Source organism: Gymnoscopelus microlampas (genome assembly GCF_963454915.1).
Source record: "Gymnoscopelus microlampas genome assembly, chromosome: 12".
In the NCBI taxonomy this organism is placed as follows: Eukaryota; Metazoa; Chordata; class Actinopteri; order Myctophiformes; family Myctophidae; genus Gymnoscopelus; species Gymnoscopelus microlampas.
This window is the reverse complement of record NC_139949.1, coordinates 41,102,093-41,125,859: the sequence shown is the minus strand read 5'-3', so window position 1 is coordinate 41,125,859 and position 23,767 is coordinate 41,102,093. Positions and strand designations below refer to the sequence as shown.

The 23,767-nt window shown below is 41.3% G+C and overlaps 2 protein-coding genes across 2 annotated transcripts; one reads left to right on the top strand and one right to left on the bottom strand.

The window, feature by feature from the left end:
• Nucleotides 1–182: 182 nt before the first annotated feature.
• On the top strand, nucleotides 183–1,562 carry LOC311057354 (uncharacterized protein; the record flags this gene model as incomplete). Its single annotated transcript, XM_084074308.1, has 4 exons — nucleotides 183–200; nucleotides 678–798; nucleotides 1,013–1,207; nucleotides 1,531–1,562. 4 exons carry the CDS (start codon nucleotides 183–185, stop codon nucleotides 1,560–1,562), a joined length of 366 nt encoding a protein of 121 aa, XP_083930434.1.
• A 10,712-nt stretch (nucleotides 1,563–12,274) lies between these two features.
• On the bottom strand, nucleotides 12,275–17,510 carry LOC311057352 (stanniocalcin-2-like; the record flags this gene model as incomplete). The annotated part of the gene is made up of 4 exons (XM_084074307.1): nucleotides 12,275–12,605; nucleotides 13,566–13,777; nucleotides 14,862–15,004; nucleotides 17,375–17,510. 4 exons carry the CDS (start codon nucleotides 17,508–17,510, stop codon nucleotides 12,275–12,277), a joined length of 822 nt encoding a protein of 273 aa, XP_083930433.1.
• Nucleotides 17,511–23,767: the final 6,257 nt, after the last annotated feature.

Sequence of the window (23,767 nt, the reverse complement as noted above, 5' to 3'; positions counted from 1 at the left end):
CATCTGTCCTTTCTCATCAGGATTTACAGCCTTCTCTGTGACCTCATCCTCTCCTCTTCCAACACAAACAACCGCAACAAACTGAAGTTAATAATTACTCGCCCAGTAGGGCGGGTTAGCTAAAAGAGAAAGAATGAAAGTGAAATTAATTCAGTCTTTCACTGAGAGCAACTTGACAGTCAATGGATTACCAAAAGCAGGTAAGAAAATAGAAAGGCATACATCTAATTATGGTTTCAATTGCACAGAAAGAATAATGTGAAGATTGATGTGGGTAAGGATTTTGTGTCTGTTTAGCAGAAACGTAGCCAGGAAGAGGTGAATAGTGAGTGAGGAATATCAATGAAACAAGCAAATGCTGTTAATCAGGCATGGTCTGATATGGTCAGATTCCTAGATGGATTCCTTCCTTCCACAAGATTGAATAGTGGTGCAAAATTTTACAAAGACTACAATAAAAGTGATATGTGCAAATACACTATGCATTTACCATATCTAAAAACATAGGAGAAAGAATATAAAGCAAAAAGACGAATTTTGCATTCACCTCAATGAACACTAGGCCTACAATACTGCCTAAGCTTTAAAACTAGACAGGTAAAGTTTACCAGGGTGGATATCTGTCTGCATTGGGTTGTTTTTCTGTTGTTTACATACAATTCTTTTTATGAACACAGATTGGTGAAATTAAGTCCAGTGCCAAGTTTGGAGACTTGATACAATTTCGCTACCCTATTGGATACTCACACTGGGCAGTATATGAAAAGGATGGACATGTGATCCATTTTGCTGTTGCAGGTGGGACATGTATATAATATTGAATGTCTGTATCATGATAACTTTACTTGAATAGCCTGTTTCCATTTTAAATTAAATAAGAAAATGATATGTATGACCTGTAATATTGTTCATTTATATTTAGGGAGATGCAAAATTAAAAAGATTTTTTTGGAAGTAATATCAAATTTGTCAAATGTTTTGGGATTTTTCTAATTCCTTTTGCTCCTCTTAGATGAGAACACATTGATGTCCCGTGTGCGCACTTACCTGCAATCAGCTTTCCCCATGAGCGGGGACATCCTTCTGGGGCAAACCAAGATACGCAGGATGCCACTTGAGGAGGTGAATGTGCCCACAGGAGCCCGAGTCTCCATCAATAACAACAGCCATAAATTCACACCATCCTCAAAGGAAGATATGCAGAAACGTCTCAGTGGCCTTCTTGATGTGGTATTAACATATGATCTGTTCTCCTGCAACTGCGAACACTTTGTCACATTTGTACGATACGGAAAGGCTGTCTGCAACCAGGTATCTAATCAATACTTTCTATTATTTACATTGTATTCATATTCCACCATATCAGGTTATGCTTTATCTTGATCATCATCATCATAAGTAATATGTTACTTGTCATGTGTAAATAAGCAAACAAACAAACACAACAAATACTTAGGTACAGAACAAAGAGCAACACAAAGAACTTCTATGTTGTGAATTTTGACGTTGTCATTCTGCTATTTCTTCTAGATTCCTGGAAGACCCCAGGATACAGAGTGTGAGAAGGCAACAAAATTGTTCCAGGACCCTATTGCCTCCACATGCTGCCTGCAATGATTTAGGATATTTCCAATTTCAAAAGAATATTTGCTTTGACTATGATGGTCACTGTAATGAAGTGAACTTATCTTGCTTATTACATAGTAAGTGAAATTAACTTTTTTGATAGATGGTACATGACTGGTAGGTTGTGCCTCTTTCAAATATATACACACATAGTCCTTGGGCCAGACGAGATATCGCTACCACAAAGTTGGCAAAACCTTACCTATACTAAATTGTTTTTTGGGCCAATATAAGTAAATAAAAATATGATAGACTTTCCATAGGAGCAGCTTTTTATATTTTTTGACATGTTGTTATTTTTCTCTATAGGCGGATTTTCATTCATAGCCAACAACATATTAAAAGTTATATAACACACTTTTTGGACATCACACTGCTCCTTTTTTTTATAAATTAAACAAACCTGTGTCCAATTAAAGTAGTTGATGAAGTGGGTGTGGCCTATTTGGTGGTGGAGCAGTTTTTTCAGGAATCAAAGCTGAAGTAGTAGAGGCCCTAGGAGGGGTCCACGCGCGACTGCTTTTTTTTTTTTTCTAGTTTTGATTTTTGGCATCCATAGGACCTCTAATATTGGGATTTTGATGATCCCAAGAAAAAAAGTGGTCCCAAGTGTGTTTTTTTCAATGTTTTATTAACCCTATGAGACCTGCGGGATGGCTGGCTGGAACGCCGGCGAGACTGTCTTTCGGAGACTGTGGAACACTCAAATTTAGACGTAGCCCAAAGATAGAGATACCATTTGATTCCAGACAACCTCAGGTTTCCAATGGGACCAACCTTGTCATGCTACCTTGTCGGGAAGGGGGCTAAATACCTAATGATTCAAAGTTAAGACAACATTTTGGCGAGGGAAAAACGACCATCACCATTTTCCAAATGGTCCCTTGAGCTGTCACCTCAATATATGTGAATGAAAATGGGTTACATGGATACCTACAAGCCTCTCCTGTACAGACATGCCAAATGTATGCCTATCTCATGCAGTTCTGGGCAAGAACCATGCAGTGTTTTGCATGCAGTACAAATATGTAATTTCTGCCTATTGTAAAAAGGAGACCACTTCTAGGAGAGGAGACTGCATCTATAGCTGTATGAGACCACTGTACTGTATCTAGAAACCACTGTACTGTATCTAGACCACCCCACTGTATCTATCGCTATATGAGACCACTTTAATATATCTAGAGACCACTGTATTGTATATATACCACCGCACCGTATCTATTGCTATATGAGACCACTTTACTGTATCTAGAGACCACTGTATTGTATATATACCACTGTACTGCATCTATTGCTACATGAGACCACTGTACTGCATATATGAGACCACTGTATTGCATCTAGACCACTGTGCTGCATCTATATCCCACTGTACTGAATCTATAAACCACTGTGCTGCATCCAATCCCACTGTACTATAAACTACTGTACTGCATGTATAGACCATTGTACTGCATTTATAGACCACATACATTGACCACTGTACTGTATCTATAGACCACTATACTGCATCTCAACTCAACACAGCTTTAAACATGTATATATAAAGCACATTTAACATGACTATGTCGCCACAAAGGCTCGGTAGATGCAGTACAGTGATCTACAGATGCACTAGAGTGATCTACAGATGCAGTAGAGTGGTCTAAAGATGCACTACAGTGGTCTACAGATGCAGTAGAGTGGTCTACAGATGCAGTAGAGGGGTCTACAGATGCACTACAGTGGTCTACAGATGCAGTAGAGTGGTCTACAGATGCAGTAGAGGGGTCTACAGATGCACTACAGTGGTCTACAGATGCAGTAGAGTGGTCTACAGATGCAGTAGAGGGGTCTACAGATGCACTACAGTGGTCTACAGATGCACTACAGTGGTCTACAGATGCAGTAGAGTGGTCTACAGATGCAGTAGAGGGGTCTACAGATGCAGTAGAGTGGTCTACAGATGCAGTAGAGGGGTCTACAGATGCACTAGAGGGGTCTACAGATGCACTAGAGTGGTCTACAGATGCAGTAGAGGGGTCTACAGATGCAGTAGAGTGGTCTACAGATGCAGTAGAGTGGTCTACAGATGCACTACAGTGGTCTACAGATGCAGTAGAGTGGTCTACAGATGCAGTAGAGGGGTCTACAGATGCACTAGAGTGGTCTACAGATGCAGTAGAGGGGTCTATAGATGCACTACAGTGGTCTACAGATGCAGTAGAGTGGTCTACAGATGCAGTGGAGGGGTCTACAGATGCAGTAGAGTGGTCTACAGATGCAGTAGAGGGGTCTACAGATGCAGTAGAGTGGTCTACAGATGCACTACAGTGGTCTACAGATGCAGTATAGGGGTCTACAGATGCAGTAGAGGGGTCTACAGATGCAGTATAGGGGTCTACAGATGCAGTATAGGGGTCTACAGATGCAGTAGAGGGCAGTAGAGGGGTCTACAGATGCAGTAGAGGGGTCTACAGATGCACTACAGTGGTCTACAGATGCAGTAGAGTGGTCTACAGATGCAGTAGAGGGGTCTACAGATGCACTACAGTGGTCTACAGATGCACTACAGTGGTCTACAGATGCAGTAGAGTGGTCTACAGATGCAGTAGAGGGGTCTACAGATGCACTACAGTGGTCTACAGATGCAGTAGAGTGGTCTACAGATGCAGTAGAGGGGTCTACAGATGCACTAGAGTGGTCTACAGATGCAGTAGAGGGGTCTACAGATGCACTACAGTGGTCTACAGATGCAGTAGAGTGGTCTACAGATGCAGTAGAGGGGTCTACAGATGCAGTAGAGTGGTCTACAGATGCACTACAGTGGTCTACAGATGCAGTAGAGTGGTCTACAGATGCAGTAGAGGGGTCTACAGATGCACTACAGTGGTCTACAGATGCAGTAGAGTGGTCTACAGATGCAGTAGAGGGGTCTACAGATGCACTAGAGTGGTCTACAGATGCAGTAGAGGGGTCTACAGATGCACTACAGTGGTCTACAGATGCAGTAGAGTGGTCTACAGATGCAGTAGAGGGGTCTACAGATGCAGTAGAGTGGTCTACAGATGCACTACAGTGGTCTACAGATGCAGTAGAGTGGTCTACAGATGCAGTAGAGGGGTCTACAGATGCACTACAGTGGTCTACAGATGCAGTAGAGTGGTCTACAGATGCAGTGGAGGGGTCTACAGATGCAGTAGAGTGGTCTACAGATGCACTACAGTGGTCTACAGATGCAGTAGAGTGGTCTACAGTAAGGCTGCAACTAACGATTAATTTCATAATCGATGAATCGGTCGATTATCTTAACGATTAATCGATTAATCGGATTATCGCACTTATTAAGCAATTACCTTATCATTTTAGGTTGTTTTAGGCATGTTCTATCTAACAATAAAGACAATACAGATGAATAATTAATTTAAAAGTACATGTTATACAATTTTGCTCAGCTGCTGATTAGGCTACTACCTATAAAATATATAAATACATATCAAAATAAATAAAAGCCACCTTATGGTAGCTTTTCTCTTCTTCTGACTGCTTGATTTGATTAAAAAACAACATATTTTAGGCTAAAGGGTAACAGTACAGGTAACGGTTCAGTACTATACAAATGCAAATGTTTCATTAAAAAAAAGGGGATACAGGATAGGTGGGCACTTAACGGTCTTAAGTAATGTAAAGTATACTTGATGTGAACATGCATGGTACATCATTATCAGACTTAATGTTATCCTTCAACTTTTTGTTTATGCCCCAAAACGACTGGATATATACTGTAGGTTTTGTATCAATTTGTAGTTTTGTAATATTAGACCTTAATTGTCGAATGTTTAAGCATATTCTAATCATGTATACTTTACTTTACATTTTATCATTTATTTATTTTTACATTTTGGATAAAATAGCCAATTTTACATTGAATTAATTATTATATTAATGATATTCCATTATCGATTAATCGATTATCAAAATAGTTGGCAACTAATTTGATAATCGATTAATAATCGATTAATCGATTAGTTGTTGCAGCCTTAGTCTACAGATGCAGTAGAGGGGTCTACAGATGCAGTAGAGTGGTCTACAGATGCAGTAGAGGGGTCTACAGATGCAGTAGAGTGGTCTACAGATGCACTACAGTGGTCTACAGATGCAGTATAGGGGTCTACAGATGCAGTATAGGGGTCTACAGATGCAGTAGAGGGGTCTACAGATGCAGTAGAGGGGTCTACAGATGCAGTAGAGGGGTCTACAGATGCAGTAGAGTGGTCTACAGATGCAGTAGAGGGGTCTACAGATGCAGTAGAGTGGTCTACAGATGCACTACAGTGGTCTACAGATGCAGTATAGGGGTCTACAGATGCAGTATAGGGGTCTACAGATGCAGTAGAGGGGTCTACAGATGCAGTATAGGGGTCTACAGATGCAGTAGAGGGGTCTACAGATGCAGTATAGTGGTCTACAGATGCAGTAGAGTGGTCTACAGATGCACTAGAGTGGTCTACAGATGCACTAGAGTGGTCTACAGATGCACTAGAGTGGTCTACAGATGCAGTATAGGGGTCTACAGATGCAGTATAGGGGTCTACAGATGCAGTATAGGGGTCTACAGATGCAGTAGAGGGGTCTACAGATGCAGTATAGGGGTCTACAGATGCAGTAGAGGGGTCTACAGATGCAGTATAGTGGTCTACAGATGCAGTAGAGTGGTCTACAGATGCACTAGAGTGGTCTACAGATGCACTAGAGTGGTCTACAGATGCAGTAGAGGGGTCTACAGATGCAGTATCAGTGTCCAGAGATGTCTACAGATCAAGACAGTAGTCTACAGACATACTAGAGGGGTCTACAGACACACTAGAGGGGTCTACAGATCACGACAGGGGTCTACAGATGCACTACATGGTCTACACAGATGCACTACAGTGGTCTATCGATACAGTACAGCAGTCTATAGATACAGTAGCTAGTCTATAGATGCAGTACAGTGGTCTTTAGATGCAGTACAATGGTCTATATATGCAGTACAGTGGTTTATAGATTCAGTACAGTGGGATATAGATGCAGCACAGTGGTCTAGATGCAATACAGTGGTCTCATATAGCTATAGATGCAGTACAGTGGTATATATACACAATACAGTGGTCTCTAGATACAGTAAAGTGGTCTCAGATAGCAATAGATACAGTGTGGTGGTCTGCACTAGAGTGATCTACAGATGCAGTAGAGGGGTCTACAGATGCACTACAGTGGTCTACAGATGCACTACAGTGGTCTACAGATGCAGTAGAGGGGTCTACAGATGCACTACAGTGGTCTACAGATGCAGTAGAGTGGTCTACAGATGCAGTAGAGGGGTCTACAGATGCAGTAGAGTGGTCTACAGATGCACTAGAGTGGTCTACAGATGCACTACAGTGGTCTACAGATGCACTAGAGTGGTCTACAGATGCAGTAGAGTGGTCTACAGATGCACTACAGTGGTCTACAGATGCAGTAGAGTGGTCTACAGACCACTTCCAATATATTCAGTACAGTACAGTGGTTTCTAGATACAGTACAGTGGTCTCATACAGCTATAGATGCAGTCTCCTCTCCTAGAAGTGGTCTCCTTTTTACAATAGGCAGAAATTACATATTTGTACTGAATGCAAAACACTGCATGGTTCTTGCCCAGAACTGCATGACCATCTTGGATGGCATCTTGAAAATTATGCCTATCTGCTAAGTATATTTTCCTGGATATTTGGGATGTTCTCAAGCATGCCTAAAGGTACCAGAATCTATTGAAAACCCTTTTCTATCAATGTTTAGGGAGGTTTAGTGGTACTCTTTCTTATATGCCTATTGACCGGTCTATTTCTCATAAAAAGTGCTTGTTTAAGATAAGGCTGAAAATTACCACCCCAGAATGAAATACTATGGGTAAATTATACATTTCCTGAATCCTTAGGGTCATGTCAGTATTCCAGTTGTTGTGTTTTGTGTCTCTGATGTTTCTTGATGCCACAGAACTAAAAGAAAATATATGGTTTAGGCGGAAATTGTGAGAAAAAAAAGGTTATTAAAGGTTTGAAGAGCTCCAGTGACCACTGTACTTATCATACATAGTCACCAAAGGGCTCGAATGAAAGCTCAAAGTGTCCCCTTAAAAATGATACCAAACATAAAATATAAAACATTGTAATATGCCCTGAACGTGAGCCAATACCAAGATATGCACATGTGTCTAAAATGCCATTTTTCAATGGGGGGTGGTAACTTTAGCAGCTGATAACCCCAATTTAGCTGGGCCTCAGGAAGGTCTATCATACAAAAATAATATCTAGGGATGTATAGGAATAAAAAAATCCCAACTAGAATTTGCCATCCCAGGTGGTAGCGATATGTGAGATTTTGGGGTTTGGCCCAAGGACTAACATCAAAACTTTTATGAGCAAAACAAATAACATAGCGCTAACATATTCGCTTGCTAGGGGGAAAAATGGTTCGCTAAGAATAATAATGGGTAACGTTTCTGTTAATCATGTACTGTACATACATACTGTAGCTTCACAGCCAGTCAGCCCATTTCCCAGAAATGGATCCCTGAAAGAAAAAAGGAAAACAACGACAACTACTTGAAAGTATATTGTATTTAGTAGTTTGTTTTGCACACTGGCCATTCTTCATCAACAGAGCAGATGACAATGTTGTATTATGATAATGGTCTCATACAGGTAAAGGTTTATGGTTCTAGACTTTTTTAATTGTCACATGCACTAACAATACAGCTGTCACAATATTACAGGAAGTTAAATATTTGTACTACAATTAAAAAAAGGATGGCGGATTGATTCAACCATTTGTGTGTGTGTGCGGTTAGGGTTAGGATGCGGGTTTGGTTCGGGTTTAGTATTGAAACGTCGGAGCGCTGCGCTGTCGGAGGAATGTGCTGTTGGACTAACATACTACTCCCGTGTGTGTGTGTGTGTGTGTGTGCGCGCAAGTTTGTCAGGGCCCTGGGAACACAATGTATTATTAATATGGGAATATTGCAATGCATCCAGCATGTTACTGTAAATATTTTGGTAATATTTGATTTGCCAGAATTCCAGGCAGCTCAGTGATTAATTTTTTGTTTTTACAATAAGTTGAATGAAGTTGAACCCCTGCAGACCACTTGTTTGTGCTGCTGTGTTTTGTTTGGTTTGGACAGAACAAGGTCACATGACACGATGACCTCGCTGTCTCTCCAGGATGCTAACTAAACCCAAGCAACCACAGATACTCCCTCACTTCACCTCCTTGCTGTCCATTCTCTCTTGGAGCGTTCCTTTATCTCTGACCGTGTAAAATAGAACCAAATGAACCCTGAGGCTGTGTTTACACTAGTACTGCATCCAGATTCTGGGGGGAACATTTGCCAAAAATTGCCATATCTTTGGTGAAGAGTAGGTGTAGACCAGGGGTCTTCAACCTTTTCAGGCCAAGGACCCCCTAGCTGAGAGAGAGATGAAGCAGGGATCCCCTCTATATTGTATAAAATCGTGTTTCAGATAAACTTTTGCTGCTCTTTTTTCCCTCTACACCTATAACTCTTTGCCAAAAATAGCCGATCTACAAGCTCACAACGCCTGTGAGTTTGTAGATCTGCTATTTTTGGCTAAAGTTCTCCTCAGGAAAGGGATGCTAGGGTTCAAGTGGTTAATTCACTTTCAAGTGGGTAAAAAGAAAAAATCATATCACACAAATATTTGGCGACCCCCCCCCTGTAGTAACTCTGAGGACCCCCTAGGGGTCCCGGACCCCCTGATGAAGACCCCTGGTGTAGATGGAAAAAGAAATGTCTAAGTACAGAGCCAGTTTACAGTGAGAAATTACCAAAAGGCGACAGCATAGGCTTTCATAAAGCACTGCTGATCAGAGCACTTTCTCTGGCTGAGCAGAGTGCTTTTAAAAGTTCAGAATAGCAGCGCTCGGGTAACCTGATGCTGCCAGATCCAATAAGCCTGCTTCATACATTTGTGCTTGAGGAACCTGGTTACTCAATCAGATCAGGTTAGCGCTAGGGTGGCGCAGTGGTAAAGTCACTGCCCGCCGCCACGGAGGTTGTGGGTTAGAATCCACCGTGGTGCATCCGGCTTTGTCGAGCGTCTGCACGAACACAATTGTCCCGTGTTCGGGGGAGGAAAGCCGGGCGGGGAAGATGATATTGGTCATTGCACGTAGTTCTGCGGGCTGGGGAGGCACCTGTCAGCAGGGAGTGTTGGGCGGGAGGAGTAGGACGAAGGCTCTACGTCTACGTCCTCCTGGTGGGGGCTCCTCACTGGCTATGGTGGGTCAGTAGGAGACAACAGCAGTGATACCACAGAAATGTGTGTGGGGAGGAATCAATTGGCATAACTAAATTGGGGAGAAAAAGGGATAAAAAAATCATTGTCTACTCTAAATTTAGACATACATTTTTAGCAAAGCTATTTTTGGCAGAGAGATTTGGTGTAGAGGGAAAAGGCGGTTCAAGTACAGTTGCAGGTCCATTTGACTAAGTATAGAGGGTTCAAATGGTTAAACCTTTGTAATCACTATTCAGTACTTTCCATAGAGTTTGTAGTCAGTTTATGTCGATCACATGACGCCCCATCAGATCCCCCTCTTTTTTATTTTTCAGCATTAAAGATGTCGCACACAGCAATTTTCCCTCATAAAATGGACCCCTTATGGGTCCATTTGACAATCTCAGGTGTAAATGCACACTGAGGATTCCTGGATCAGTTTAGATTGATTGATTACACAACTACACTTTAGAAGCAAGCCGAAAAGAATCGCCACCAGCAACTAACTATTTTACTAATTTACAAGCAACTTTACAAAAAAAACAAGCCCAAGTCACTTATTATAATCAGCAGACTTGGCAACACTGACAGACACACTCATTGAGTTCTTCGTTTGATGACTTTATTGTGTTGCACCATACCATGTAGACAACATGCTTCAAATGCGCTGGTTTTAGGAAAGCTTCATACAAAAAAAAGTAAACAAATACAACTGTAGAAAAAGCACAGTCAGTGGTGGAAAAAGTACTCGATTCTTTTACTAAAAGTATCAATACTGCAATGTAGAGATGCCAACAAGTTACAAGTAAAAGTCCGGAACAAAACATTTACTTGAGTAAAAGTACAAAGGTATTGGTATCAAAATGTACTTAAAGTACTAAAAGTAGAAAGTACTAATTATGCAGAAGGTCCCAATTCAAAAGGTTTTAAATGTATAAAATGTATAAAAATCTTTTGAAAATAGTAGCTCGGTTATTTTCAAATGGCCGAATTGTATATAGGGCTGAAATGGTTAATGTATGTTTAAAATCTACAAAGTAACTAATAACTAAAATTTTCAAATAATTGTAGTGGAGTAAAAGTATAATATTTGCCTCTGGGATGTAGTGGAGTAAAAGCAAAAGTACAGAAAATTGGAAATACTCCAGTAAAGTAGAAAATACCTCAAAATTGTACTTAAGTACAGTACTTGAGTAAATGTAATTACTTACTTTCAACCACTGAGGATAATGAATGGCTCAGACAGCATGTGATGATGCAAAACCATCCCTTTATAAATAAAGACTTTAAATATGTCTACATGTATACAGACAGTGAATCTTCAGCTGTGCATCAACCGGAAACACATTCCCTGTAAAGCATTTTACAGACATGACTTCACATTTGTGTGTGTGTGTGTGTGTGTGTGTGTGTGTGTGTGTGTGTGTGTGTGTGTGTGTGTGTGTGTGTGCGCGCGCACATCTGTCCTTGCTGTAATGTATATATCCATTACAACTTCATATGTTGAAGTGAGGTAGATAAATGGTTTCATCCTTATACTGCACACAGTACATAATCTACAATTTATAATTATTCATGTATAATATATAAATATATGTGTGTATGTGTATATAAACATAGCGCAAACAGTTTGGGAATTTGTGCTTGGTAGATTATTTCTCTATTGTAACAATACTTCTTGGAAATAACTATTGCACCGTTAGCCCGTTGGGCTGTCATGATAATGACATTTTACATGACGATTAATTGTCACACAAATAATTGCGATTAACGATTGAATTGTGTTTTTGTCATTGAACACTGGAAAATATGAATATAAATTAAGTTAGGCTTTTAGAAGTTGCACAGGGCAGCTGTGACAAATAACCTAAATATACAAAGACATTACTGACATATTTAATAACTTTATACTTAAAAAAAAACATTGATAGTGGGAATAGCCGATCTACAAGCTCACAACGCATCACGCCGCTTGTTAATTTGTAGATCTGCTATTTCAACTTAAGAACATTTTTCAACATAGAAACGATTAATTGTCTCAAATCATTTCGATTAGGCGATTATGTAATAATTGTGACGGGCCTACCCACATACATATGCGTGTTCCTTACAAATGGGGCGCCATTTAAAAGAAAAATTAACAGGCTTTCCAACGGTATAAAAGTATATTCCAAGAACCACTGTTACAATAGAGAAATAATCTACCAAACACAAATTTCCATACTCTTTGTGCTAGGTTTCTATATACAACATTGAACAAGCTCGCTCCGAGCTTGTCGATCTGTTATTTTCCGTGCGACACTGGCGCACAACCAAGCATAAATCAGGCTTATATGTGTGTCCATCTACAGAGCCGGTACGGCTGTGTGTCCGGATGTGGAGACTCCGGGGTCGGTCGTGTTGTTCTTGGTCTGATCCCTCCTCCTCTGCGGATGGTCTCGTCTGGTTGGCTGCAGCACAGTGGGGTCATGCTCTGTGATAGGCTGGGGTGCGGTGGGGAACGAGTTGTTGGCGGTGGCGAGAGGAACGTGCGATTGGTTGAAAGCGCAGCCGCCACTGAAGCTGCCGCACAGCGCGCCCCACTGCTGGTCACACTGCTCACCCAGCCGCTGGCTCACCCACGCCCTCACCTCCTCTCCACAGCCCAGCAGGAAGTTGACCAACTCTACGTACGGCCTGGTGGTGACACGCACACACACACACAATGTGAAGTCATGTCTGCAAGAGCATAGATATAGAAACCTAGATACCTCATTGGCCTCTGCAGTTCGTTGGAGCGACCTGTTTTGCGGCCGCGATTTTAGAGGGGGCACGCTGCCACAAAGTGACTACTGGCCAATCACAGCACGTTGACTACTGGCCAATCACAGCGGGTCTAACTGACTAGTTGTTGCGCGGCTGCCTTTTAAAGGGTTAAGGGTGGGGGCTGGGTTACGAAAAGACCCGCCCCCACCTGCCTCTGATTGGCCTACCGAACGCCCCATTCTGTGACGCACGCGGAAGCTTGCCCCCACCAATATGGTGCCCGAGATACAGATGCCTCTGGAGGAGGCGTTTACCTTTATATGTCTATGTGCAAGAGTAGCTGGTGTTGTTGAACAGAATGGGAAGTTATTTTTTTTCCCTCCCCAAGTTTTTGACACCCCCCCCACATTTATAGTCCCTGGCATTGCCAGTCCCTGCTGATTGGGCTTGGGGAGGGTGTAGACACCAGTGGTTCTCAAAGTTGGGTCCTGAGACCCCCAGGGGTCCTTGAGGGGGTTACAAGGGGTCCCCAAGGGGTCCTTGAGGGGGTTACAAGGGGTCCCCAGCTAAAAGATTGGTAACTCTGAGAGTGTACAAATAGTTTGTTCGTGTGACCGTGCACGTATGTGTGTGTGCATCAAGGTTATAATAGTTTTGGACTTTTCGTTTTAGTTTAGTTTCAGTTCGTTTTGACCTTTTTTTTTCTAATTCAGTTAGTTGTAATTAGTTTCTAGAGCTGATTTGCTAGTTTTTATTAGTTTTTATTTTTTAAAATGCTGATATTTTTAGTTTGTTTTTTTCGTTATTCGTTATTTCGTTACTTTTAGATAACTACCAATAACCTTGGTGTGCATGCTTGCGTGCGAGCGTGCGTGTGTGCGTGTGTCTCACCCCGGGGGGAAGAGCAGGTGGAAGTGCAGCAGGTCTCCCATGGTGTCCATGTGGTCTCTCAGAGCGTCACACAGCTGGTGTCTGGAGTAGCAGTCCCTCTGCAGGCTGAACACCATGTCCCTGACCGCCGCACACCTCCTGCTCACACAGCTGAAGCGCTGACGCAGACCCACCGCCATGCAGCGCAATGCCTCCTTCACAAACCACTTACCCTGACCGAGAGAGAGAGAGAGAGAGAAGGAACACACCCAACAGGTCACTGGACACTACTGCAGTGGTTCAACTTCTCAAACATTTAAATTTCAAGGGACCCTCATTTTGGTATGCATTAGGCCACAGACCCCCATAACTCTGAGAGTTACATAACCTGTAAGCTTCTGTTTCGTTCCTAACTATCAATCTTTTAGCTGGGGAACCCCTGGAACCCCCTCCAGGACACTTGGGGGTCCTGGAGGGGGTGTCTTGACTCTCCTTGTGTCATCTCAACTTCCAGCCACCAGCCAACATCAATCCAACACCTGACTTACTCCATCCATCCACCCACGACCCTGACTCTTACCTTCATCCCTTCAGCCCTGACCTCTATCCACTCATGATGCCTCATCTTTTCATCCCACAACCCTCTTCCCTTCATATCCGCACCCGTTCATCCCTCTAACCTTCATCCCTGGACCCTTACCCCATCCCTCCCTTCCTACATACATACCTCAACCCTCAGACATCCATACTACATCCATTGTGCAATAAACCTCCCTGAATCCATACCGGTATTGGCATGGTCTTTGTTAATGAATATTGTGTTGTGCTATATTTGAGTCTAGGGATGCAATTTCCCTAGTTAATCAAACTAATAATTGATTTATCTTTTTTTACCCTATTTTGAGCATGTAATTATAGGTAGGCTATACATTTGGAAGCAGATCTACAGGCTCAAAATGTGTTGCTGGTCAACAACGTATACAGCGATTAAAGCAAAAACAAAACTCATGACTCATACAGTACATTTTTTGTTAGGCCCTCCCAATCTGTGTTTTGTGAAAGGACTTCCCCACATTAGCGCTGTTTCATAAACAATTAACACAATATGTAGAATTATGACGTTTATGTATTGGCATTCTAAACCTATGTTCTTGCCGTTCTACATACAGCCAACCATACTCTTCTTTAATCTTATATAAATGACTGAAATCAGTGGCGACTGAAAACTTGAATCCATGAGTCAATAATGCACTTAACCACAACCCATTAGTAGTGTTGTGAGTGCGTGCGTCATGCATGCCAGCAGCAGCAGCTCACCTGTGAGTCGTAGCGTCCAGCATTGTGCAGCAGAATCATACAGATGTGGTGCAGTCCATGGACTTCACATGAGTTGTTGTTGAAGCACTGGAACATCCCACACCCCACGTCCCCTGAACTCACCAAGCAACCCTGGATGTCCACTGACACAGACACACACACACACACACACACACACACACATCATTACATTTTAATTGCGATCAACAATTTAACAGTAACTTGAATATTGCAACGAAATGACTGGCAATGATCGATACCAATAATCAAAAATAGGCTATATTTAATGATTTTACACTCAAAAGGGTGAAAATATTACATTTACAAGCTCACAACAGGGAAACGATTCAGACCATTATGCAAATCTCAAATCCATCTATCTCAAATAATTGCGGTTAGGCGATTATGTAATCATTGTGACAGGTCTAGTGATTGGATGTTTTGGTTTAAAGTGGATATTAATAATTAGTGTGTCAGTAAGCGGTCAAAGGTCAAATATACCCTGATCAATCATTGACCTAACTGGCTACATGAATGGCCCCTGGGCATTTCCCCCTGTTTATTTGTTTGTACCAAGGTATAGGTTTTTCTTTAGAGTGGTCCCTGTGGGTAGCTACACACTGGGTGCCAGTTGACACAGCACAGGGGGGAATGTTCTTGGACAGTTAGTTAGCCCTTCAGCAATCTGGGAACCCATCGCCAAATGAAAAGAAAAAACATCGCCCTCTGCTGTTTTTTACTATCTCACTTGGCTCTGGGAGGAAGTCGACGTAGCACACGTACGCAAGGAAACCGGTGGTGCAACTATGTTTTCATTCCCACTAACAATATTTCTACACGGAACACTAACACCACTTCTCCCAGAGAACATGGATCGTTTTGGTTATAAGCCCACTTGTTTCTATGATGAAAGAGCAAGTTAAAATGTGAATATCTTTCTGTGGTTTTGTCTGCTCCGAGGACGCTATTGTTAAATTAGTTTTGGTTTGTTTCTAGTGGGGAAGGATCGGTACACATGTAAATCCCGCCCACTACATTTGATTGGGTAAAGCACGGCCTGCTTCCTGATCTGAAGGCACGGCCACTTGTAGGCCAGTGCGTACGCGATATGACGAACCCCCCCGACAGATTCAAACGGAGAGCAGAATCTGTTCTTGAGAGATTAGTCATTCAGTAATATGCAAATAATTATAAAACAGGTTTTAAGTGTTTCAATTGGTCAGCTAAATGTGTTAATGGCATATAAGTGATTAAAAGTGCATTAATTGCATATCTGTTATTGACATAGTTGTTTTTATCCCCCAAAATCATGAAGGCTGATCTGACTTCTGAGACAAATAAATTCAGTGTGTCCAGTCAGTGTGTCCAGATTAAACATAGTTACAGCACTTTGGCTTTGTAGGAGCACCATAACTATGAGAGTGACCCTTACGGGTTCATTTGGTTAAATTTGTACGGTCCATTTGGAATCCCCTCAAGGGACTCTGAGGGTCCCTGCCTGGACCCCACTTTGCGAGCACACATTTCTGGCAGAATAGTCATCAGTGATAGGCAGGTATAGTCTAGAAGACTAATGCAAAACTATCTACATATTTTTTTTTTTCCATAAAAATAAGAAATCCTAGCAACCCCTGTGGTGGAAAGTAACATGTACTCAAGTGCTGTACAATTTTTTTCAATACTTTTTACTTCTACTCCACTACATCTTAGAGGCAAATACTTTTACTCCACTACAATTATTTGAAAACTTTAGTTACTAGTTATATTTTGATTATTATTACAAAACATACATTAACCACTTCAGCCCTATACATTTCGGTCATTTGAAAATAGCGGATCTACAAGCTCACAATGCATCGCATTGCGACCCATAAGTAGCCTAACAAGCCATCAAAAACAATTTGCCAGCTATATTTTATATCTAGGACTATAAATGGGAAAAATATAGTATTTTTATTTCCCAAAAAAACAAAGTTACAATAAACATATCAATATATTTAGTTATATATTGATACAATATATAAGTTAGTTTTTCTAAAAACTTTTTTTTTAAAGCAAATAATTTGAGTACCTTTTCCACCACTGACAGGCAGTTGCCTATAACATTGGTTCACAAAGTGGGGTCCGGGGACCCCCAGGGGTCCTTGAGGGAGTTCCAGGGGGTCCCCAGCTAAATGATGGATAGTTAGGAACCAAATGGACCCTTATGGGTCTGTAACTCAGAGAGTGTACAAATGGAACCTTCCATTTGTACACTCTGAGTTAAATTAACATTGATTTTACAATATTAATTGGGGTCCCAGAGATATAAATGCCATTAAATGGGGGTCCGTAGCCTAATAATGCATGTCAAACTGGGGGTCCTTGAAATTTGAATGGTTGAGAATCACTGCTAGAGCCATACAAATCTTCTCTTATGGGGTTCCCTGGCATATCTTTTCCGCGGGTTAATAAGTGTCAATTTGGGGGTCCTTGACATGAAAAAGTTTGAGAACCCCTGGCCTATAACTTACCTATGTTATGCAGAGTGAGGCGTCTCTTGGCCTGGATCTGCTGTCTGTCCAGCAGCGGGTCGGTCAGCTCTGCGGTCAGAGCCGCTCCGCCGGCCAGCAGCAGCAGGACAAGCGACACGGACAAGTTCAACGACATGATCACTCTCTCTCTCTCTCTCTCTGTACTGTAGGGATTCCCAATGAATCTAAAATAGAATACAGTGTTTGATCAGCGTATAATACGGACACAATTCACACAAAACACACTACAAACTAAACGATCAAGTGCCTTCAGGTCAGGATTGTACAGGAGCTGATGATCCCGGCCAGGGATGAGTTAAGTAGCGGTTTTCAAAGCAGCGTTGCCAGATTTTGCGAGAGAAACAAGCAAACAGGTCTATGTAAACAAACAAGCCCAAAAGAAGCAACTTGGCTTCATTGAGCACTTTATATAGAATTACAAATTTGTTTTATTATAATATATATAACCATGATAAAAATGTATGTACATCGGCAATTTAAAAATAGCCGATCTACAAGCTCACTCACAACGCATCGCGATGCGACACATTGTGAGCTTAATTGTAGATCTGCTATTTTCAAACAAATCTTGAACAAAAGTGAAACATTTTGAATATGTTTTGAAACATTTTAGCAACAAAAATCTTGTATGGGGGTCCCTGGCATAATAGTTGTTGTTTTTTTCAGATGGGGGGTCCACACTCCGCAGATAAATACATATTCATTTGGGCGTCCTTCCTTGACATGAAAATGTTTGAGAACCACTGGTTTAAACAACATTAGGAAACAAGCCCAAATAAGCAACCACACTTCAGAAACAAGCAACAACAAAAAACGCAATCTGCAAGGGAAGGCCGTAACTACCAATATTTAGGCTACAAGTGACTTTACAGAAAAACAAGCCCAAAGTCGCTTATAATAAGCGGACATGGCAACACTGATTTACAGTGACAGTCAGACAGACAGACAGACAGACAGAGGCTGGACCGCTAGAACCCACAGCCGACGTGACGTCACGCAGGAAACAACATTGTGCAACTTGCATAAACCCAGTGGTTCTCAAAGTGGGGTCCGGGGGCCAGTGATGGAAAAAGTACTCATATTTTTTTTTACTTAAGTAAAAGTATCAACGCTGCAATGTAGAAATACTCTGTTACAAGTAAAAGTCTATCAGAATGTACTTAAAGTACCAAAAGTAAAAGTACTCATTATGCAGAATGTCCCATTTCACAGGTTTTCAAATGTATAAAATGTATTTAAGAACATATTTTCAAAATAGCCGATCTACAAGCTCACAATGCGTCACAGCACGATGATGCATTGTGATCTTGTAGATCTGCTATTTTCAAATGGCCAAAATGTATATAGGGCTGAAGTGGGTAATGTATGTTTTGTAATAATAATCAAAATCTGCAAAGTGACTAGTAACTAAAGTTTTCAAATAATTGTAGTGGAGTAAAAGTACAATATTTGCCTCTGAGATGTAGTGGAGTAGAAGTAAAAGTACTGAAAACTGGAAATACTCCAGTAAAGTAAAAGTATACCTCAAAATTGTACTTAAGTACTGTACTTGAGTAAATGTTATTTTACACCACTGGTCCTGGGCCACCCCAGTGGTCCTGGTCACCAGACATGTCGACCCAAGACAGCTCGACCAGCCGCGATTTTGAGACAGCTCGACCCAGATCGACCGGGTCTGGTTGTCTGAAGTAGTAGCTCTGTGTAACCCCTAGAGGGTAGTAGAGTACAAGGTACAAGGTGACGGTGAGGGAGGTCCTGAGTATATTTATAGTATATTTAAGACTTAAGAGTAAATATTGTAAGCATGCTCCCCCAGTTGCATACTTTTTTTTAAGAAGTGTTATAGTATATTTAAGAGTACATATTGTAAGCCTGTTTTGTCCTCCTCTCCTCTAAAATCATTTGAAAGTAGCAGATCTACACTAGTTGCCATCATTAAACACAACACAAGAGGTGAAATGAATTAAAGTAACTGTTATTTTATTTGACAAAACAGGGCAGTGTGAAACAATTTCAATGATTGAAAAAAAGGTAAAAAATAGTAGTATATACAAAAAGCCTTAGGAATGTGATTGATGTTGTTGATGGCTCTGTGTCTCTGTGTTTCTCTGCATATATCTGCATTCTATATACAGTTTTAACTTTAAAGGGACATTAAGCATGTATACAAGTCTTACATCCATCAGTGTTTGAGGTGATGAAAAGGAAATAGGCTGAAGCTAAACATTTATGATAGCCTATCCTTCCTTAAATGTATAGCTCTCATTATTAACATTAAAAAGATATGCCAATAATAGAAATACCAGATCCTTTAGATTGATTGAAGTTTGCACAGGAAAAGGTACCAGTACAGTACATGAGTTTACTGTTACAAGGTCAACTAAAATGATATAACCAGGGGTGCACATAACTTTTTAGGTCTGGTACGCAGAAGAGCACCTGGACATGTGACTTGGTGCGCATGGCGCCCGTCCCGTTTTGTTAACGGGGGGGGGGGGTTCAGCACGGACGGTTTTGTCAACGGGGGGGGGGGGGGGGGGGTTCAGCACGGTGCCCAACGGGGGGGGGGGGGGGGGGAGAAAAAAAGGACGCTCTGCTTCTAAATTACGCCGATTTTCGCCGTTTTTTTTCTCTCACGCTGTTAGATAAAGCCCCCAAGGTTGGTGCCCTGTGCTGCTGTGCTGATTTTATCCGCCAGATTGGGACGTTCACGGCATATTTTGCACCATTACGGTGCGTTCATCATCGGTGACGAGTGCCTCTAACAGCCGCTGCTGGCTGCGTGCACGCAGCGAGGCAATGCGAGGCGATGCGAGGCGACGCGAGTCATATCTCTACCCCTGTGCCTAATGGCTGTACATGAGCCGACGGGTGCTTTAGAGTGATTGTGTGAGTGTGGCTTCAGGAAGTAAATTCCTAGCCTCGATCTCTAGGCTTTTATTTTTTATTTTTGCTAAAAAATAAAAGCTGGGAAATTCCTGTCCCAGCTGTTGGTGCGCAAAAGCGCCTCGCGTCGCCTGATGTGGTGCGCATTTTTTATTTTGGGTGCGCATGCGCACCTGCGCACCAGTTATGTGCACCCCTGGATATAACCAACAAAAAAAGCCTATAGTAACTGTAGTTACTAGTTACTTTCCATCAGTGTTTGAGGTGATGAAAAGGAAATAGAGTGCAAGAATAATTGTCAGACAACACAGAGCTGCTGCTAATGTGTAGACTGAACGTCACTTTATGACTGAATGACAAAATAATCATTTCCATAACACATACAAATAATATAGTGTATTCAAAGCACAGCATACAATCAATAAAGGCATTACCATTATAACTATAACTTCTTATATATCTGACTTTTATACTTCATGTGATTATTCACAAAACCCCTCGGAGAGGTCATACTCTGCTATGCTGTGACAGTACAAGCATACATGTATACAAGTCTTACATCCATCAGTGTTTGAGGTGATCAAAAGGAAATAGGCTGAAGCTAAACATTTATGATAGCCTATCCTTCCTTAAACAAGGACACGGTCATATGCTGTGTAGCATACATATTCACCTTGTAAACAAAATGTAAGTAAGATGAAATATGCAATATAAATGAAATCCCAATTATAATATTTGCATCTCATATACGACAACACTGACTGAGCTGCTGCTAATGTGTAGACTGAACGTCACTTTATGATGTTCTGTAAACGGCCTCTGGGTGGCTCCCTTTAGCTTCCATTAGCCTCCATTAGCTTTGTAACGAGTGCAACAAAAACACCAACAGTCCCACACCAATACAGTCTTGAAGCTAAAGCATTCATAGAAACTTATTATAACATGGCAACTTTGCACTTTACCTGAAAAGGGGAGAATAAAGTGAGTGCAAGAATAATTGTCAGACAACACAGATTGAGGATCGCCAGGCTGAACCAATTGATAATAGACACACTGTAAGGATTTAGAGCTGAGGTAAGGAGGTGTCTAATGGCTGTGCTTGAAAGCCTTATCACATCAAGAAGACAATAGGGCTTGAGGTAAGGAGGTGTCTATCTCAATGGCTGTGCTTGCTTGAAAGCCTTTGGGCTTGTTTCACCCTGACAGACAAATAATAATTCTTTGGTAAATCAATGTACATATTATTATTATTATGTCTCTCTCTCTCTCTCCCTCCCCCTCTCCCTCTCCCTCTCCCTCTCCCTCTCTCTCTCTCTCTCTCTCTCTCCTCTCGCTGTCTGTCTGTCTGTCTGTCTGTCTGTCTGTCTGTCTGTCTGTCTGTCTGTCTGTCTCTCTTTCTCTCTCTCTCTCTCTCTCTCTCTCTCGCGGTCCGGTCGAATTTGGGTCGAGTTGTCGGGTCCAAGCGGGTCGACAGCGGGTCGACCGGTCCGGGTCGAGCTGTCTTGGGTCGACATGTCTGGTGACCGTGGTCCTTGAGGGGGTTTCAGGAATAAATGAGTTAATAAATCAGTTCAACACACTTCAGCTATTTTTTTTAATAATGAGAAAACATTGTGGAATAATATAGGTCTATTGAAAAGAATTAAACACAAACATTATATTGTGTCAGGGGTCCCTAGCTGGCACAAATCATTTTCAAATGGGAGGTAAATACATATCGATGGGGGTTCCTTGACATGAAAAGTTTGAGAACCACTGGTATGAACAACTCAGTTGAGTCCCCACAATAAAAATCCCACGTCTTTATTTAACTCTGAGAACGTGCAAATGGTTCCATTCATTGGTCTAACTCTAAGGGGTCCATTTGAACCCCTAAAGCCATTTGTTCCATTTTCCGAGTTTTACTCTCTGAGAGGTCCATTTGGGCACCTAAGGGTTCTTTTCATTTGTACACTCCCAGAATTACAAAGTTCCATTTGGGCTCCTAAGGCTACGGGTCCATTTGATTCAATTTCGTACACTCAGTTAAATTAACTGAGGATTTTACAGTGCAAGAACAGTAGCCTGTACCAATATTTATTAATTTGTTACTGTTGTTGGATAGCCTAGGCTATGTCATTCCACAAAAATCATACCTACATTTTAACATGGTTGGATGTTAATCATCCACAAATTACACAAATTCCCTGTAATCGTCTTGTACCAATCATTAATTATACTGTACATTTGAAGTCTGGGGAAACACGTACAAAACATTAACCAATCCCCAAAAAAAGCAATTTGAATTGTTAATAAAGTTGATTACTAAGAACCTAGCAATAAATTATTCATAAATGCAAAAAATCTCAAATTCAGAGAACTAGTGGATTTTTTTTTTAAAGCGTTTCTTTACCTACTTTTAGAGCAGGTTCTCGTATGTATTGAAAAACTTTATAAAAAACTTCCTTTGAAGAAGACCTAATTTTTGGCCAAAATTGTATTTGTTTGTAACAAGTCTGGAGGGGGGGAATCACTGGCTTTTTGACTGCACAAACACTCTAAACAGCTGTAAAATGTAAACATGGCTGTTATCAGCAGTCAAACAATGAATTGTCAATTATTGACTAAATACTACATTGAGTTGGGTCACAACAAGCATGGATCTATATTTTTGGGTCATTGCGGGAAATGTTTGTGCACCCCTGAACTGTATAGTTCAAGTAGACCTATAGTGTAATTGAACCTCAGTTAATATTGGAGTTAATAGCTAAAATGACCCTTTTGTGTTTGCTTATTTGCTAAAAATGTGTTCCTCAATCACAGAGGACCGCAAACTATCAAAACCGCATAGCCACCCAGCATTACCTAACCAAATTACAGTCTGATCAGTCATCATAAAGGTCTGTCAGAAGACATAAAGCTTGATGCACAAAACACAGCAACTATATGTGCAAAATGAAAATAAAAACGTTGCTTCCATTCAAAATGTGCCATGCAAGTTTGACTTGAATTCATAGCAGTTCTAGAATTCTACATAATATGTGATGTGTGTTTATGTGAATATATTAATAATGAAATCCCATGACCTCATACTGAAAGGCAACCAGTTCACTGAGTTCGGAGAAAATTACTTTTAAGACGAGCTGCAGTAAAATAACATAAAATAATAGAATTGGCAATACAATAACATTTTAGTGATAACATAACAACATCTATGAAACTGAAATGTAATCGATAATGAAAGTAGCCATTGCTGCTCTTTATCCCCTCTGCTTGTTTCCTTCTCAAGGTGGTGTACACTGCACTCAAACTACATCAGCAAGGTGCATGTGAATGACTTCTGCCCTAAGGGCTTTGGCATGAAGACGACCTCAAGTACTGGGAGATGCAGACACTTTCCACTCCGTGTGTGTGTGTGTGTGTGTGTGTGTGTGTGTGTGTGTGTGTGTGTGTGTGTGTGTGTGTGTGTGTGTGTGTGTGTGTGTGTGTGTGTGTGTGCGTGTGTGC